This window comes from Brienomyrus brachyistius, chromosome 17 (assembly GCF_023856365.1).
Source record: "Brienomyrus brachyistius isolate T26 chromosome 17, BBRACH_0.4, whole genome shotgun sequence".
NCBI classification, from domain to species: Eukaryota; Metazoa; Chordata; class Actinopteri; order Osteoglossiformes; family Mormyridae; genus Brienomyrus; species Brienomyrus brachyistius.
Window position 1 is genome coordinate 18,214,786 of NC_064549.1, and position 16,759 is coordinate 18,231,544.

Sequence of the window (16,759 nt, forward strand, 5' to 3'; positions counted from 1 at the left end):
ACAGCACTCACAGTACCAGCATACAGGCTGGCCATGACGTCCAACAACTTTGAGGTGATCCCACAAAGTCTCAGGATGTACCACAGGGTAACTCGATCAACTGAGTTAAATGCTTTATGAAAATTGCCAAAGGCTGCAAAGAACCTCTGCTAATATTTGTGCTTGCACTCGATGAAAACCGTCAGCGCCAGGACACGGTTGATGGTAGACTTCTTAGGCATAAAACCAGACTGCTCCGGTCGCTGACAGCCGAGCAAGTGATCACGAATCCTGTTAAGGATGACCCTAGCAAGGACCTTACTTGGCACTGAAAGCAGTGTTATTCCCCTGTAGTTGCCACAATCCAGGCGATCACCCTTCCCTTTCCAGATAGAGACTGCAAGTCAATTGGGATGACGCCTGACTCCCAAATGGAAGCAAAGATTGCATGCAATGCCAGGAGGATAGCCTTACTACTAACTTGGAGAAGTTCCACAGATGAGGCGCCGGAGGAGGGACCCCCGGCGGAAGACAAGCCCTCGGAGGGGGACCCGTAGGCGACAGCTGGACCGGATTCGGAGGACCCGCAGGCAGCCGCCAAGCCACAGCCAGGGAGAGCGAAGGCGAACCAGGGGGCAGGACGGGCGGGACCCAACTCCTATGGAGGTGTTCCCTGCCCTTTTGAGACACTGAAAAGTGGGGTTCAGGCCAGGATCGACCATGCCAGGGCGAACGCAGAAGAGTCATGAGGGAGATCCCGAGGGGTCCCACTCAAGCTCCTCCTCCTCCAAGGAGGAAGGAGCAGTGGTCAGAATATCTGGGACCTCCTTGAGGACAGGGACAGGTGCTGGGGGGACTGGAGCTGGGTTAGGGACCGGGACTGGCAGAGCCTCAGGGATGGGCAGAGCAGGGACGGGCAAAGCAAGGATGGGAAGAGCAGGAGCCTGGGGCGAAGCAGGAGGCGACGCCTCACGTGGTGCAGCAGGTGGAGACCTCGGGCTCAGGCGGTGCCGGGACCTCGGGCATGAGCGGTGCAGTAGGCGGTGCAGCGAGCGCTGCAGGAACCAGCGACTCAGGATCAGCAGGGAGTGCCGCAGGAACCGGCGACTCAGGACCAGCAGGGGGCACGGCAGGAAACAGCAGGACAGGCAGAACAGGCACGTCGGGCGCCAGCGGGACAGTCAGAACAGGCATGTCAGGCGCCGGCAGGACAATCAGGACAGGCTGATCAGGCAGGACAGGGACCTCAATTACAGCCGCCAGGGTCAGCGTCGTAAAAGTGGGTGTTATCCCTTTTTATGTTCTGGGTACGCGTGAGATAGGGTCCCTAACCGCGCTGACCCCTTTATTGGCCAGGCGAACCTCCCGAAAGGCATAAGCTGCTAGCAGCGGCGGTTGCTCTGTGGCAGCTAAGTGGGCTTTACCTTGTTGCGGGAGTAAAACTGTGGCGATGTCCGGAAGGAGTTCCGCTGGTCCCCGGGCTTCTTCCCGATATTTGGCAGAATAAGCAGCGGCAGAGAGAAAGCAGGCCCCCAGGAGGATTGTCGGACCCTCTCCTGGTTTCCCTTCTTTCCACTTCATTTTCCTCCTTCAGTTAGCAGTTATCAGCTTGCACGGCCAGATGCAGTTTAACGTCATACCCAAGACAAGCAGAGTATGATAGTGTCTCAACACACTGCTGAACTCCTGATGCACAGAATGAACACAGCAATATGGCTAGTAAATTAATGGCACATCAATTCCAGCACATAACTTTATAACATCAGATACAGCTAAATTTACAGTAGGTTATGCTACAGGTCCACTAGAAATGAATAATATATTCAAACAATTTTACATCTCCCTTTACTCATCTAACCATATCTCTTGCTGTCTGGGCTCAGTAGTTTCTTTAGGGAAGTCATTCCTTCAATGGAATGTGTGCCTGTGCATGGTTTAGATGAACCTACCACTGTAACTGCACTGACCGCCATGGTAGCCACTTTGTGTAGTCATAAATATCCTGGGCCTGGTGGATTTCCATCATACCTATAAAGAAACTTTGGCCCCAGTTGTCCTCTCCTCTATTGGATATGTTCAATGACGCTTTACTGTAAATTTTGGCAACCTACCTGAAACTCCCAAGCTAGTATTCCTCATCCTAAAAAAGGGGAAAGATTCTTGTTCTTACACCTGCTTTTTCCCTATCAGCTTATTAAATTTGGTCTGTAAGATCCTGTCCAAAGCATTGGCCCTTGAGTAAATTCTTCAGTCTAATATTTCTCAGGACCAGACTGAGTTTAGCTGTAATAGACACTCCTTTTTCAATGTTTGACAAGTTTGTAATATTGCATATAACCTGTCCACAGCAGATACCCCAGAGGTTCTGCTGTCCCTTGATGCTAAGAAAGCATGTGATAGGGTGGAGCTGGATTACCTATTATATTCCATACAAACATTTGGATTTGGTAAAAACTTTATAACCTGGATTAAACTACTGTATTCCTCTTCTAACTAAACTGGAAATAGGGATAGGGACTAGGAACACAATCAGGGACTTGTGTTTACCTTGTGGTATAGCTCAGCTCCAGGACCTCTGGTTCAGGGCAGTCCATGCTCCACTACCCCACCTGCTACACCCAATAAAATTAAAATTAATTTGAGTTACAGTATAAATAAACAATGAATGAAAGAAATGCATGTTTATAAAATGCATGATTTTTCTTTGACATACACTGATCTGATCTGATTTTTGGTTCGAAAAGGAAAACGCAGCACTGTGTGCACAGAAAAATCCACTTTTTGGCCACTAAAATAGATGAGGTTACACATCAGGTTATTAGAGAGAGTGATATTTAGTTTTTTTTGCAAGGTATGCAGAGCAGAAATGAAACAGAAAACCTGACACAACAAGCAGAGACAATGAGGAATGGAACAGCGTTTGTGGATGCTAATGCTAATGAAAGGGACCACAAAAGTGCAATACAGATGAAAATGTTAATGTAACTACCTGTTATCGATAGAAAATGTTGCATTGTTACATGTTTATATGTAATAGCGGATCATCGTTGTTAAAGACTAATACTCCACTTCAGGCTGGAACCTTTTTTTAAGAATCTTCTGATTATATACTTCACACTGTATCTTTGGGTTTTGATTTTTTTATTATCTATGAACTATTTTTCTTTCTTTAAACTTTTATTTCGGCCCTTTATTTTCTTGAAGATTCCTCTTGTTAAATTAGTTCAGTATATCATTTTATATGTTTTTCTAATTGAACTTAATAGATATATTTTCTAAGTAATCTCTTGGAAATCAAGTGACCTTTTTTGCCTTTTTCAGCTTCACTGACATTGCATATAAGTAGTCATCTGTTCCACAATCTGTCACAAGGCACATATTTGCTGTTTGAATTGAAGAGATCCACAGTCTGGCACTGAAGATGTAGTCTGTTTGATTTCTGTTAACTCCATCTGCTGGAGATGTCTGTGGCGACTGCTGATTCATCCATCTTCAGCCTATTCTCTTTTTCCCACCTTTCTGCCTTTAACGTTCTAGTCTTCAGTCACAGTGATTATTAGTTCAAAATATTATTCAAAGAAGCTAATGCAATTCTGCATATAAAAGTCATGGGTTGCTTTCAGGAGATCAGTGAATTCAAGCATGGTACCATGACAGGATGCCCCTTGTGCAGTAAGTCCTTTCGTGAAATATCCTCGCTACTAAATATTTCACGGTCAACTGTTAGTGGTATTATAACAATAGTGGTAGCAATTGGGAACAACAGCAACTCAGCCATGAAGTGGTAGGCCACGTAAAATCACAGAGCGGGGACAACACATGCTGAGGTGCACAGTGTGCAGAAGTCGCTAACTGTCTGCAGAGTCAATAGCTACAGACCGTGGCTGTAGATTAGATTAGCTCAAAAACAGTACAGTGCAAAGAGAACTTCACTGAATGGGTTTCCATGGCCGAGCAGCTGCATCCAAGCCTTACAGCACTAAGTGCAAAATATCGGATGCAGTGGTGTAAAACATGCGGCCACTGGACTCTAGAGCAGTGGAAATGTGTTCTCTGGAGTAACGGATCACACTTCTCTGTCTGGAAATCTGATGGATGCGTCTGGATTTGGCAGTTGCCAGGAGAACGGTACTTGCCTGGCTGCATTGTGCCGAGTGCAAAGTTTGGTGGAATGGGGATTATGGTATAGGGTTGTTTTTCAGGGGTTGAGCTTTGCTCCTTGGTTCCGGTGAAAATAACTCTTAATGCTGCAGCATTCAAAGCCATTTTTTACAATTTGGACATGCTCCCAAGTTTGTGGGAACAGTTTCTGGATGGTCCCTTCCTTTTCCATCATGGCTGCACACAAGTGCACAAAGCAAGGTCCATAAGGTTGATTAGCAATGGATGAGTGAGTCTGGTGTGGAGGAACTTGACTGGCCTGCACAGAGCCCAGACCTCAACCCAATAGAACACCTTTGGGATGAATTAGAGTGGAGACTACGAGCCAGGCCTTCTCAACAAAAATCAGTGCCTGACCTCACAAATGTTCTCCTGGAAGAATGGTCAAAAATTCCCATAAACACACTACTAAACCTTGTGGACAGCCTGCCTAGAAGAGCTGAAGCTGTTATAGCTACAAAGGGTGGGCCAACTCAATATCAAAGCCTATGTACTAAGAATGGGATGTCATGAAAGTTCATGTGTGTGTAAAAGCAGGTGTCTAAACTTTTGGCAATACAGTGTATATTCCAGCTGCATCCAATCATGTCTGTCTTTGTATTACAATAACATGTGTTACAATCACTGCTTATTGCTTGAAAGAAGAATGAACACATGTGATTATTATAGACCCATGATTGTTTTGCATTTCAAAGTACCTGACAGTCTCAGCTGTTCCATTCCTAGCTTGTGATTATACCTTTCATTACAGTCATGTTTGAAATCATGAGCTTGCAATGATACATTTCAGGATGGGAGTGCCTTGGAAGTGGCAATGGGAGAGAGCAATCAAAGAGTATAGCTCCACTCTTACTTTCTGTGCATGCTGCATTCTATAAAATAAATGTTAAACATTATATGAAAATTATTCTAGCAGATGGCCTTAAGAATGGTGTAACTACAACTTTCCAAGGTTATAGCACCCACACTTAATTTAAAATGTTTTTGTTATGGCTACACAGAGAAAGTCAGAAACCACTGAGTCACAGTAGAAAGGATAAAGCCAATGGCAGTTTGCCACACAGAACTGATGATTAGAACTGACAATATCTTTCACATCTCACCAGGTTACTTCATTAGATTTTAATTTAGCTCTTGACATTTTTTTAAATCTTCAAAAGAAAGGTGTTGGTGAGAGCTGGAGAACTGATGGATATTGTGTTAAATGACATTACTGTGGTATGTGAACACAGATTGAAATGAAACAGTTATGGTGTAAGATTGTGATTCACTGTAATATTTAATGTATGGCCCTTACTGCCTTTAACCACTAGAATTATGGACAGTAGGTTTTTAAGCTTTCTGAGTAATGACCTGCAGTTTCGATTCTGAGCTTTGGTGTTGTCACTAGTCATTAAAGATATGTTATGGGTAAGAGTGTAACAATATAAAAGAAATAGCATATTTACATGCTCCAATCCTGCTATGCCTAGGATTAGCGGTTACAGAAAATGGATGGATGGATGGATGGATAGATGAATGGATGGATGGATGGATCAATAGATAATCTTGCTATGATGCTTCCGGTTTAAATAAATACAATTTTTACATTTTAACTGACAAGTTGAATGACCTGTGCTACTACCCAGTGTAAATTCCTTACATTAGTAATGGTCTAGAGTCTAGTCTGTTTGAAAACTTACATGAAAGGGTGCTACAGTTGTATTTCTATTATTGCATTCCCTGGAATCCATGGAATACATATGGTTTTGGGACTGAGTAAGTACTGCAGATGTTTTGCAATTCACAAATGATAGGTCTTTTTTTAATCTTCTACCTAGAAATGATTAATTTTTGTGACAGGTTACCTAAAATTTGAAGCAGCACCATATTGTGAGCAGTTTTGACACTTTCTTTTAAGAAGATAACTCAAAAACCATTTCACAGATTTTTTTAAAACTTTTCAGAGGCATTGTAAGACTGACACACTGGAACTGACAAAATTTTGAAACAGATTACTTATTGGCAGCAAAGGGAACGGTGAAAGCAGCTGACATTTAACTTGGTGAATGTCAAAAAGTATTTAGTGAATCTTATTACTAATTCTGAAAAACAATGTACAAATGAAGATCTTCACTTTTTAGACAAATTTCCCCAACAATGAAGTAGCACGGCTGTGGGGCAGCAAAAGAAGGAAATGACAGCTATAGAAGACACTTTGGTTTATTAACAGAATAACTCTAAAAAGTATTGTAAGGCCCTTTCTCAGGGGTGGCATGGTGCTGCAGTGGTTAACACTGTTGCCTTACACCTCTGGGACCCGGGTTCGAGTCTCCGCCTGGGTTACATGTGTGTGGAGTTTGCATGTTCTCCCCATGTCGTCATGGGGTTTCCTCCGGGTATTCTGGTTTCCCCCCCACAGTCCAAAAACATGCTGAACTTGCTAAATTGGCTGTAGGTGTGAATGGTGTGTGAGTGTGCCCTGTGATGGGCTGGCCCCCCATCCTGGGTTGTTCCTTGCCTCGTGCCCATTACTTCCAGGATAGGCTCCAGACCCCCCGCGACCCAGTATGATAAGCGGTTTGGAAAATGGATGGATGGATGGACCTTTTTCAAACTTTGCAGGCACAATGGAGGGGTGACAACCTGAAAGTTATCAAATTTTGAGACAAATTGCCTCCAAATTAAAGCAGCACTGCATAGCGATTAGCAAAAAATGGTAGTTTCAGACAAATGATCCCATTAGTGCGATAACTCAAGAATTATTTGACACATCCTTTTCAATCATTGAAGACATGTTTAAGGTTAAAGATCGGGACTTGATAAAATTTCAAGACAAATCGCACCAAAATTGAAACAGTGCTGCCTAGTGATTGCAAAGAGAAGGGAAGCTCAGACACTTCTTTTCAACACAATAACTCAAAAAGTGTCTGTCTAATCTTTTTGCCCAAACTTTGCAGGTACATTGTATGGGTGAATATCCAGATCTTTACAAATTTTGAAACAAACTGCACCAAATCTGAAGCAATAGCACTTGTGACAGGACAGAGAAGGATGAGCTGATAAAAGGCTTAACCTTGTGAACAGGACAACTCTATTCATTATTACTACTCTATTTATGCTATCTGATCATTGTAGGATCTTATTACCACTTCACAAAAACATTATATGGATGAAAATTTACACCTGAAAATCTTCCCCATGATAGACCCCAAATCAACCATAAATTGGAACTGCATGACAGAGGGCAGCCAAGGGCGAAAACAGAGGCTGCAGCTGCCATCTTGTGAACACAGACATCTGCCATCTAAATGTATTCCGTGGATCTTTTTGCAAACTACTCAGGAACATTGTACAGGTCAGTGATTCTCAAATCTCTGTCATACTCAGCAAAATTTATCATCAGGGAATTTATTCATGTCACATTTTAAAGAGGTAGTGAGAGTGTGTAAGGTAGGCTTGAAATAATATTTTCATTATACTGCTGTATTTTCATTCAGAGAAACTTATTGTGGGTGAATTTAAACATTGTACAGATGAAGATCTTCACTTTTTAGACAAATTTCCCCAACAATGAAGTAGCACGGCTGTGGGGCAGCAAAAGAAGGAAATGACAGCTATAGAAGACACTTTGGTTTATTAACAGAATAACTCTAAAAAGTATTGTAAGGCCCTTTCTCAGGGGTGGCATGCTGCTGCAGTGGTTAACACTGTTGCCTTACACCTCTGGGACCCGGGTTCGAGTCTCCGCTTGGGTTACATGTGTGTGGAGTTTGCATGTTCTCCCCATGTCGTCGTGGGGTTTCCTCCGGGTATTCTGGTTTCCCCCCACAGTCCAAAAACATGCTGAACTTGCTAAATTGGCTGTAGGTGTGAATGGTGTGTGAGTGTGCCCTGTGATGGGCTGGCCCCCCATCCTGGGTTGTTCCTTGCCTCGTGCCCATTGCTTCCAGGATAGGCTCCAGACCCCCCACGACCCAGTATGTTAAGCGGTTTGGAAAATGGATGGATGGACCTTTTTCAAACTTTGCAGGCACAATGGAGGGGTGACAATCTGAAAGTGATCACATTTTGAGACAAATTGCCTCCAAATTAAAGCAGCACTGCATAGCGATTAGCAAAAAATGGTAGTTTCAGACATATGATCCCATTAGTGCGATAACTCAAGAATTATTTAACAGATCTTTTTCAATGATGGGTAAGAATAACACTAAAAGATTTCTAAAAGATTTTTCTAAAAGATATTCCATGTCAGTAGTGACACATGAGAGAACAGGTGCAGAAATGGTGAATCGATTTACTGCTACAGTTCTTACTGTTATGTCACGGAAAAATGTTAGTCATGGTGCAAATGAAATATTAATATTCAGGCATATAAAAAGTATGAATAACATAAATGACACTTTAAGACATAAACATTAAGACAAACACAAAGAAATACAGGTGGCCATCTTATTGTTGGGGAAAGATTCTATAATTGAAAGTATAATAGGACTCAGAGCATTTGCATTAAAAACAAATTAATTGGCTTTAACATTTCCATTTGGTCCATCCTTTTAGAAATTGTACAGGTTGGTGATCGTGGGATAAATATGGATTAGGTGAGCAGGTGATGGGGCTGCCTGACATAAACAGTGCTGTCGTTCCGACAGCCCCCGTTCTAGTTAGGGATATCATTCTGAAGTCCATTTGTAAGTTCCAAACTATGGCTGTTTTTTGTGACTGCAGATGAAAATAATTATGATTATTTTCATCTGCAGTCAATAGGGGTCAATAGTGAAATGCTCTCCCCTCCTCAGTGCTCTCATGCTTATTGCTTCTTGACCTTTTATGTGCAGATGTATGAGTCTGGATTACTTCACATACAATTTTTTTGTTTTTGAACCACAGTATAACTCACATAGTTATAGCAGCTTGTGATTTAAATCAAATTATATGCACTAATGTTTCAGGACCTCTGGCCTCTTTTATTTGCATTTTTATGGAATATGTGCTGTCCCTAGCCAGATTTTATACATGAACATTACATGTCCTGTCCCTAGACAGACTTTATGCATGAATATTACATGTGCTGTCCCTAGCCAGATTTTATACATGAACATTATATGTACTGTCCCAGGCAAGGCTTTATACATGAACATTACACGTGCTGTCCCTGGCCAGGCTTTATACATGAACATTACACGTGCTGTCCCTGGCCAGGCTTTATACATGAATATTACATGTGCTGTCCCTGGCCAGGCTTTATACATGAACATTACACGTGCTGTCCCTGGCCAGGCTTTATACATGAACATTACACGTACTGTCCCAGGCAAGGCTTTATACATGAACATTACACGTGCTGTCCCTAGTCAGGCTTTATACATGAACATTACACGTGCTGTCCCTGGCCAGGCTTTATACATGAATATTACATGTGCTGTCCCTGGCCAGGCTTTATACATGAACATTACGTATACGTGTATGTTGATGCTTCCATGTCCCATTCTCGCCAGTGTGGGGAAGCAATAAAAAAGGCCAATAGGATGTTGGGGTATATCTCCAGGTGTGTGGAGTTTAAGTCAAGGGAGGTAATGCTAAGATTATACAATTCCTTGGTGAGACCTCACCTAGAATATTGTGTGCAGGTTTGGTCACCATATCTTAAAAAGGACATTGTGGCCTTAGAAAAGGTGCAGCGTAGGGCCACAAAAATGATTCCTGGTCTTAGAGGAATGTCATACGAGGAACGGTTACTTGAGCTAAATCTGTTCAGTCTCAAGCAAAGGAGATTGAGGGGGGACATGATCCAGGTATATAAGATTCTAACAGGTTTGGATGCTGTTCAACCAAATAGTTACTTCAGCATTAGTTTAAATACACGAACTCGTGGCCATAGGTGGAAATTAGCGGGAGAACATTTCAAGCTGGATTTAAGGAAGCACTTCTTTACGCAGCGTGTAGTCAGAGTATGGAATAGCCTTCCTGATAATGTAGTGCAAGCTGAATCCTTGGGTTCCTTTAAATCAGAGCTAGATAAGATTTTAACGACTCTGAGCTATTAGTTTAGTTCTCCCCAAGCGAGCTTGATGGGCCGAATGGCCTCCTCTCGTTTGTATAGTTCTTATGTTCTTATGTTCTTATTACACGTGCTGTCCCTGGCCAGGCTTTATACATGAATATTACATGTGCTGTCCCTAGCCAGATTTTATACATGAACATTACATGTCCTGTCCCTAGACAGACTTTATGCATGAATATTACATGTGCTGTCCCTAGCCAGATTTTATACATGAACATTATATGTACTGTCCCAGGCAAGGCTTTATACATGAACATTACACGTGCTGTCCCTGGCCAGGCTTTATACATGAACATTACACGTGCTGTCCCTAGTCAGGCTTTATACATGAAAATTACATGTGCTGTCCCTAGTCAGGCTTTATACATGAAAATTACATGTGCTGTCCCTAGTCAGGCTTTATACATGAAAATTACATGTGCTGTCTCTGGCCAGGCTTTATACGTGAACATTACATGTTCTGTCCCTGGCCAGGCTTTATACATGAATATTACATGTGCTGTCCCTAGTCAGGCTTTATACATGAAAATTACATGTGCTGTCCCTGCTCAGGCTTTATACATGAACATTACACGTGCTGTCCCTAGTCAGGCTTTATACATGAAAATTACATGTGCTGTCCCTAGTCAGGCTTTATACATGAATATTACATGTGCTGTCTCTGGCCAGGCTTTATACGTGAACATTACATGTTCTGTCCCTGGCCAGGCTTTATACATGAACATTACACGTGCTGTCCCTAGTCAGGCTTTATACATGAAAATTACATGTGCTGTCCCTGCTCAGGCTTTATACATGAACATTACATGTGCTGTCTCTGGCCAGGCTTTATACATGAACATTACATGTGCTGTCTCTGGCCAGGCTTTATACATGAATATTACATGTGCTGTCTCTGGCCAGGCTTTATACGTGAACATTACATGTTCTGTCCCTGGCCAGACTTTATACATGAACATTACATCTGCTGTCCCTGGCCAGGCTTTATACATGAACATTACATCTGCTGTCCCTGGCCAGATTTTGTACTTCAGCTTTGTTAGCAATTCTCGTGCCCCTTAATGTAATCTTGTTTTCTTTTTGTACTACATAACATGAAGATGAATAAGCAGCATTGTGATTGTGACCAAGCTCCCTCCTACCATCTTGACATTCTTTTATCACACAGACATAAATATGAAAATGAAAGCTAAAAAGAAATGATTAGGGTTACAATAACAGAGATATATGGTGGCTGATTTACAGTCCCACAAAGAAGTGATGAGGTGTCTATTTAAATAAAAACTTTTGTCAACCCAGAACATAGTTTTGAAGATGACCCAAAAATATGTAATCTTACAGCTTAGTTGGACGTCCCATTTCTCTGGATCAGACAGCCATCAAGTGGCACGAGGGCCAATTGACACTGGAAATCCGAGTATGATGACAACTGTCAGCCCCTGAGGATTAGATGGAAGCCATCACCTAGAACTTCAGGCATACCCAGGCCTAATATACACCTAAAAAGAAACACCATATCATTTGTACAAAATTTTGATACCTAATGAGTAAATGTCATCAGCACACACTGATGACTGATGCCAAGAACACACTGGTATTACTGTAAATGTGCATTTTTCCCAAAAATCTTCTGTCGGATTTGCCCAGTAAAACGCATGTTTTGTCATGAATGGCAGGTTTGCTTTAGTGATAATTACAAGGAGAATAATTTGGCAAACTATGATCAACTTATACCCTAATATATATGAATGTCAATCACTTGTAAACATTTTGTTGAACCTTGTTATTTTTCAAATAACTTATTTAGCACCAATGAGGTTGAACTCAGGTGATATCAGCCTACATTTCAAAACAAATGAATAATAAGTGTCTGTTTTTGCAAATCTATAAGAAGAGATCTTTGTTTTTAAAGTATATACCTGTTGATCATATTTATATTATTTCCAATGATTTGTGCAATTTTGTGCTCAGGTACATTTGCAGGTACTGGGAGGTGGTAGCTGAAATGCTGGCAGGAAAAAAAACTCAAAAACTCTTTGGTGCAAGCATGTTTCTCTAGAATTTTCTCAACTGTTTTGGAATAAAACATACAAGTTATAATTACATAATACACTCTTTGCATTTGTGACTGCGCCATCTGTCTAGGTAGTGTGAAGGACCTGGAATTCATAACAGAATTAATGCATTCATTCATTAGAATTGATCTTTCTTCCCAATGCCCCTGTGTGCTTTTTGTTTATGCTAATGATTTTTTTTACCCTGCTAGCACCGGTGCTATACTAGTGCACAAATTCATTCACAATTTGTACACCCCTAAACTTAAGTTAAATATGAATAATAAATGTTATTAAGCTGTTCTGAGTGTGTAAATATGCCAGTGATCTGAAATAAATAAAACTTACTGTAATATGTAATGCTATTTTCTTTTGTGAAAATGAATTTTATGAAATCAGTATTGAAAAAAGTATAGTTCAGGAACCAACATCAAAGCCAAGGTATCAATACCAGTACGGTATTGAAAATTTTTGAGCGATGCCCAGCCGTGTTATACACTTATTTCAATATGGACTGAACTGATTCTTTTTGCCACCAATAAACACAGACTGTCCCATAATGACAAAATGGGTTTGAATATTTTCAGGAGGTACTGTACATATTTTCAGACAAACAGGAATCATCTTCTTTTTCCAGATCGAACAATACATATCAAGGATTGCACTTTGTGGCCTTTTATTATTGTCTCTTAACAGTACCCTGTATTTAGTGAGGTGTGGTACCTATTAGGAAACGTAAGGAAATTCAGAACTGAAAGTGTATTTCTCTGTTTGCAGGTCTGCTTTGCAAATATGGACCGATACAAAGGGGATCAGCGTGATGCCAGCTGGCTGAAGGTACAGAAGGCTTTCCCTGATTTTCAGCAAGCATGGTGTTAGGGATGTGCAGAACCCTCATATTTGTATTTTTTAAGGCAGCAAAATGAATTGTGAAGCTGCAGCAAGATGGGTGTAATGCTGTGGAGGGATGGTGTCCTGGTAATAATCCAAGCGGCCGAGTTTTGAATGAGTTGTAATTTGTGCCAGGTTTTTTGGGGAAGAACTAGGAGGAGGGAATTACAATAATCCAACTGAGAGGTAACGAGACTATGAACAAGAATAACAGCAGCCTGGTGGGTGAGGGAGGGGCGAAGACGGTTGATATTACGGAAATGGAAATTTGCAGACCAGGTGATTATTAACATGGGCCTGAAAGGAGAGGGTACCATTGAAGATGACACCCAGACTCTTAACCTGTGGAGAAAGGGAAACGGAGCAGTTATCAATGTCAAGGGTAAAACTGCTGATTTTGGATAATGTTGTTTTAGTGCCAATGAGGAGTACCTCAGTTTTATCACTGTTTAGTTTAAGAAAATTTGAAGAGAACCAAGATTTTATTTTAGCCATATACTGTAATCGGTAAGGCAGGAGGGAGGAAGATTGGAAGTGGGCTTACAAGTAAAGTAGAGTTGGGTGTCATCTGCGTAATGCGAAAATTTATATTGTATTGACGGAAGATATTGCCAAGTGGAAGAAGATAAATAATGAAAAGGAGGGGCCCCAGGACAGAGCCCTGGGGTACTCCTGAGGTAACAGAGAAAAACTGGGATGTAAAAGACTTAAGTTGTATGAACTGAGTACGGCGTGACAGATAGGATCTGAACCAGGCAAAGGGAGTGTGGGTAATACCGATTATCCTCCATTTGTTAAGAATTGTATCGAAGGCCGCACTCAGATTAAGGAGAATGAGAATGGACAGTGAACCAGAATCGGCTGCCATAAGGAGGTCATTGGTAATTTTTAATAGAGTGGTTTCTGTACTATGAAAGGGATGAAAGCCAAACTGAAACTGTTCATAAAGTAGTTGAGTAACTACTGTTTTTTCAAGAATTTTGGAAATGAAGGGTAAATTAGAAAAAGGCGTAGGTTATTAAAATTATAAGGATCTGCACCAGGTTTTTTGAATATTATGGTTATAGCAGCAGTTTTGAAAGAATCTGGGATAGTTCCCATAGAAAGAGAGGAATGAATAATAGCAAAAATATGAGGGACCAAAGAAGGGAGGCAAGCTTTAACGAAAGGTGTAGGGAGGGGGTCGAGCCTACAGGTAGATGACTTAGCCTTATGTATAAGATCTGAGATTTCTGGCATGGTAGGAAGCTGAAAAGATGAAAAAGAGTGAGATGGTGGAGAAAGTTCAGGTAGGTTACTAAGAGTGGACTGTGGACCAAGACCCTGATGAATATTCAGAATTTTTTCTGCAAAAAATGACATTACAGAGAGATATTACAGAAAAAGCAGGTGATTGCAAATGAGGTGGTAGAGAATCCAGGGGTTGAATGCTATTCTTAACCAATGAAAACAATGACCTAGTATTACCTACATTTGAACAGATTATTCCAGATTAATAGTAATAAGAGCTCAAGTTGCCGTCCATTTGATATGATGACATGATATGAGAAACCTTTATTGCTGTTTCAATACACCATGTCACTAGTCACAAGTACCAGCGAAAAAACTGGCCATCAACCCGACCATACATATACACAAGCATCACAGTAGGGGGAGACAGGTCGGGAGACAGGGGCAAACAGAGAGAAGATAAGAAAGAGAATAACATGAGGAGAGAGGAGGAGAATAAAAAAACAGCCCCCAGACTGTACTCCAGTGGGGAGTACATTGTAGGAACTGAAAAAAAAACACCTCAGCAACATAAGCCCATGGTCACTACGCCTTACAACATAAAATGACACAACTTGCAACAGGTGAGGGAAATGGGGAGGTGGAGGTAGTCCAGCATAGACAGACAGCCATCCGGTCCTGCAGCCATGGGGGGCGCTGGTCAACAGATCAGCCTGTCCACGCTGGGGGAATGAAGCGGCGAAGGCATGGGATGGGGGGAGGGTGCGGTAGTCTTTGGGATTGGGGGAGAGGAATGCAAGAGAGTCTCACTGCCTTGTTCTTCTGAGGGAGTTGTTAGTTCAGCAGCGGCCTTGGCCGAGGCCAGTGTTGATTAGGGGGAGCCAAAACCTGATAGGATAGGGTTGTTTGGGTTGTAATTTCCAGCTCCCCTAATGTCCACGCTGGTCTCCGCGATCCAATAATTTTTGCAAAGCCGTGAGCTTCTCCATGATGTTATCCAGTTTGCGATCAATTGTCACAGTCTAAGTGCTAACAGCTCTGCCCACTCCATCAATCATTCCGGCCAGCCTAGTGGGGCTTTGAGCGGCTGTCACCGTTTTCTTCAATCTTTGATAAACCAGGGCAATGCCTAATCCAATCAGCATAATACCTGTAATCATGGTTCCGAATCTTCAATGTTCTCCACGGATTTGCTTTCATTACTCGAAGTTCATGCATAAACCAGGGGGCGGAATGGGAAAAAGAAACTGATCTGGTTTTAATTGGAGCAAGAGAGTTAAGAATACATTGAAGGCTAGCATTATAGTGTGAGACCAGCTCTTCCACTGTGGTTAAGTTATGAGTGTCAATGAAGGAGTTAATACCAGAGGAGAGGATGTCAAGGTTAATATCTTTAATGTTATGGAAGGAAATTAAATGGGGGAGCTTTACATTGGAAAGGGAGAGTCTGAGATTAAATGAAAGAAGGAAGTGATCCGTATTAGGGAGTGGATCTGCTGCACAAACAATAGGAAAAATTACAGAATTGCAGATTAGGTCCAAAATATGACCCTTGGAATGAGTGGGCATTTTAGTGTACTGCTTGAAACCAAAGCTCTCGAGACTGGATATAAAGTCTTTGGTAAAAAAGTTGTTAACGTTATTAATATGAATGTTAAAATCTCCCAGCAGTAAAATGTTTGGTTAAAGAGTGGAGAGGTGTGCTAACAGGGCAGCAAAATCATTTAAAAAATCAGTATTCGGTTTTGGAGGGGGATAGACATTGCCATAATAGTTGGAATAGGTCCATGAAGTTGACACGCAGTAAATTTGAAAGAATTAAAATCAGGAACAGACACTGGTGAGACTTTCCTCTTCTCACGATAAATTATCGCTAGACCTCCCCCCCTGTTGGAGCTGCAAGGCTTACAGGTATAAACAAACCCCAGCGGAGTGGATTCATTAAGTTGGGAAAAGTCATTGGGTTGCTGCCAAGTCTCAGTTAAATAGAGAAAGTCAAACTTACGGTCTGTGAGGAGATCCTGGTTAAGAGACTCCTTGCTCATAAGTGAGCAAGTGAGTTGCCAACCAAAGTTGACAACGGTGGAGTTGCTTTTAACAGCAGTGGTAGCCAACTGGGCTGGGCTGGCTAGCACACTGTGGTTGATAACCCTACCAGTGTTGCGTGGAGGGTGAAGCAGACATAAGAATATAAGAAATTTACTAACGAGAGGAGGCCCTTCATCCCATCAAGCTCATTTTGGGAGAACTTAACTAATAGCTCAGAGTTGTTCAAATATTATCTAGCTCTGATTTAAAGGAACCCAGGGTTTTAGCCTGCACTATTTGAACAGGAAGACTATTCCATACTCTAACTACATGCTGTGTAAAGACATATTTTCTCAAATTCAGTTTAAAATGT

The 16,759-nt window shown here is 41.7% G+C and overlaps 1 protein-coding gene across 10 annotated transcripts in view; it reads left to right on the plus strand.

The window, feature by feature from the left end:
- LOC125712375 (SPHK1 interactor, AKAP domain containing) overlaps positions 1-16,759 on the plus strand; it is a 129,561-nt gene that overhangs the window by 92,375 nt on the left and 20,427 nt on the right. For 9 of the 10 annotated variants that reach the window (XM_048982348.1, XM_048982347.1, XM_048982344.1 and 6 more), the window contains one exon: positions 13,015-13,074. In XM_048982348.1, the coding sequence (XP_048838305.1) occupies positions 13,015-13,074 (60 nt within the window). Of the gene's footprint in view, positions 1-7,327; positions 7,478-13,014; positions 13,075-16,759 lie in introns of all 10 variants that reach the window. The other variant, XM_048982349.1, reaches the window with a different exon arrangement.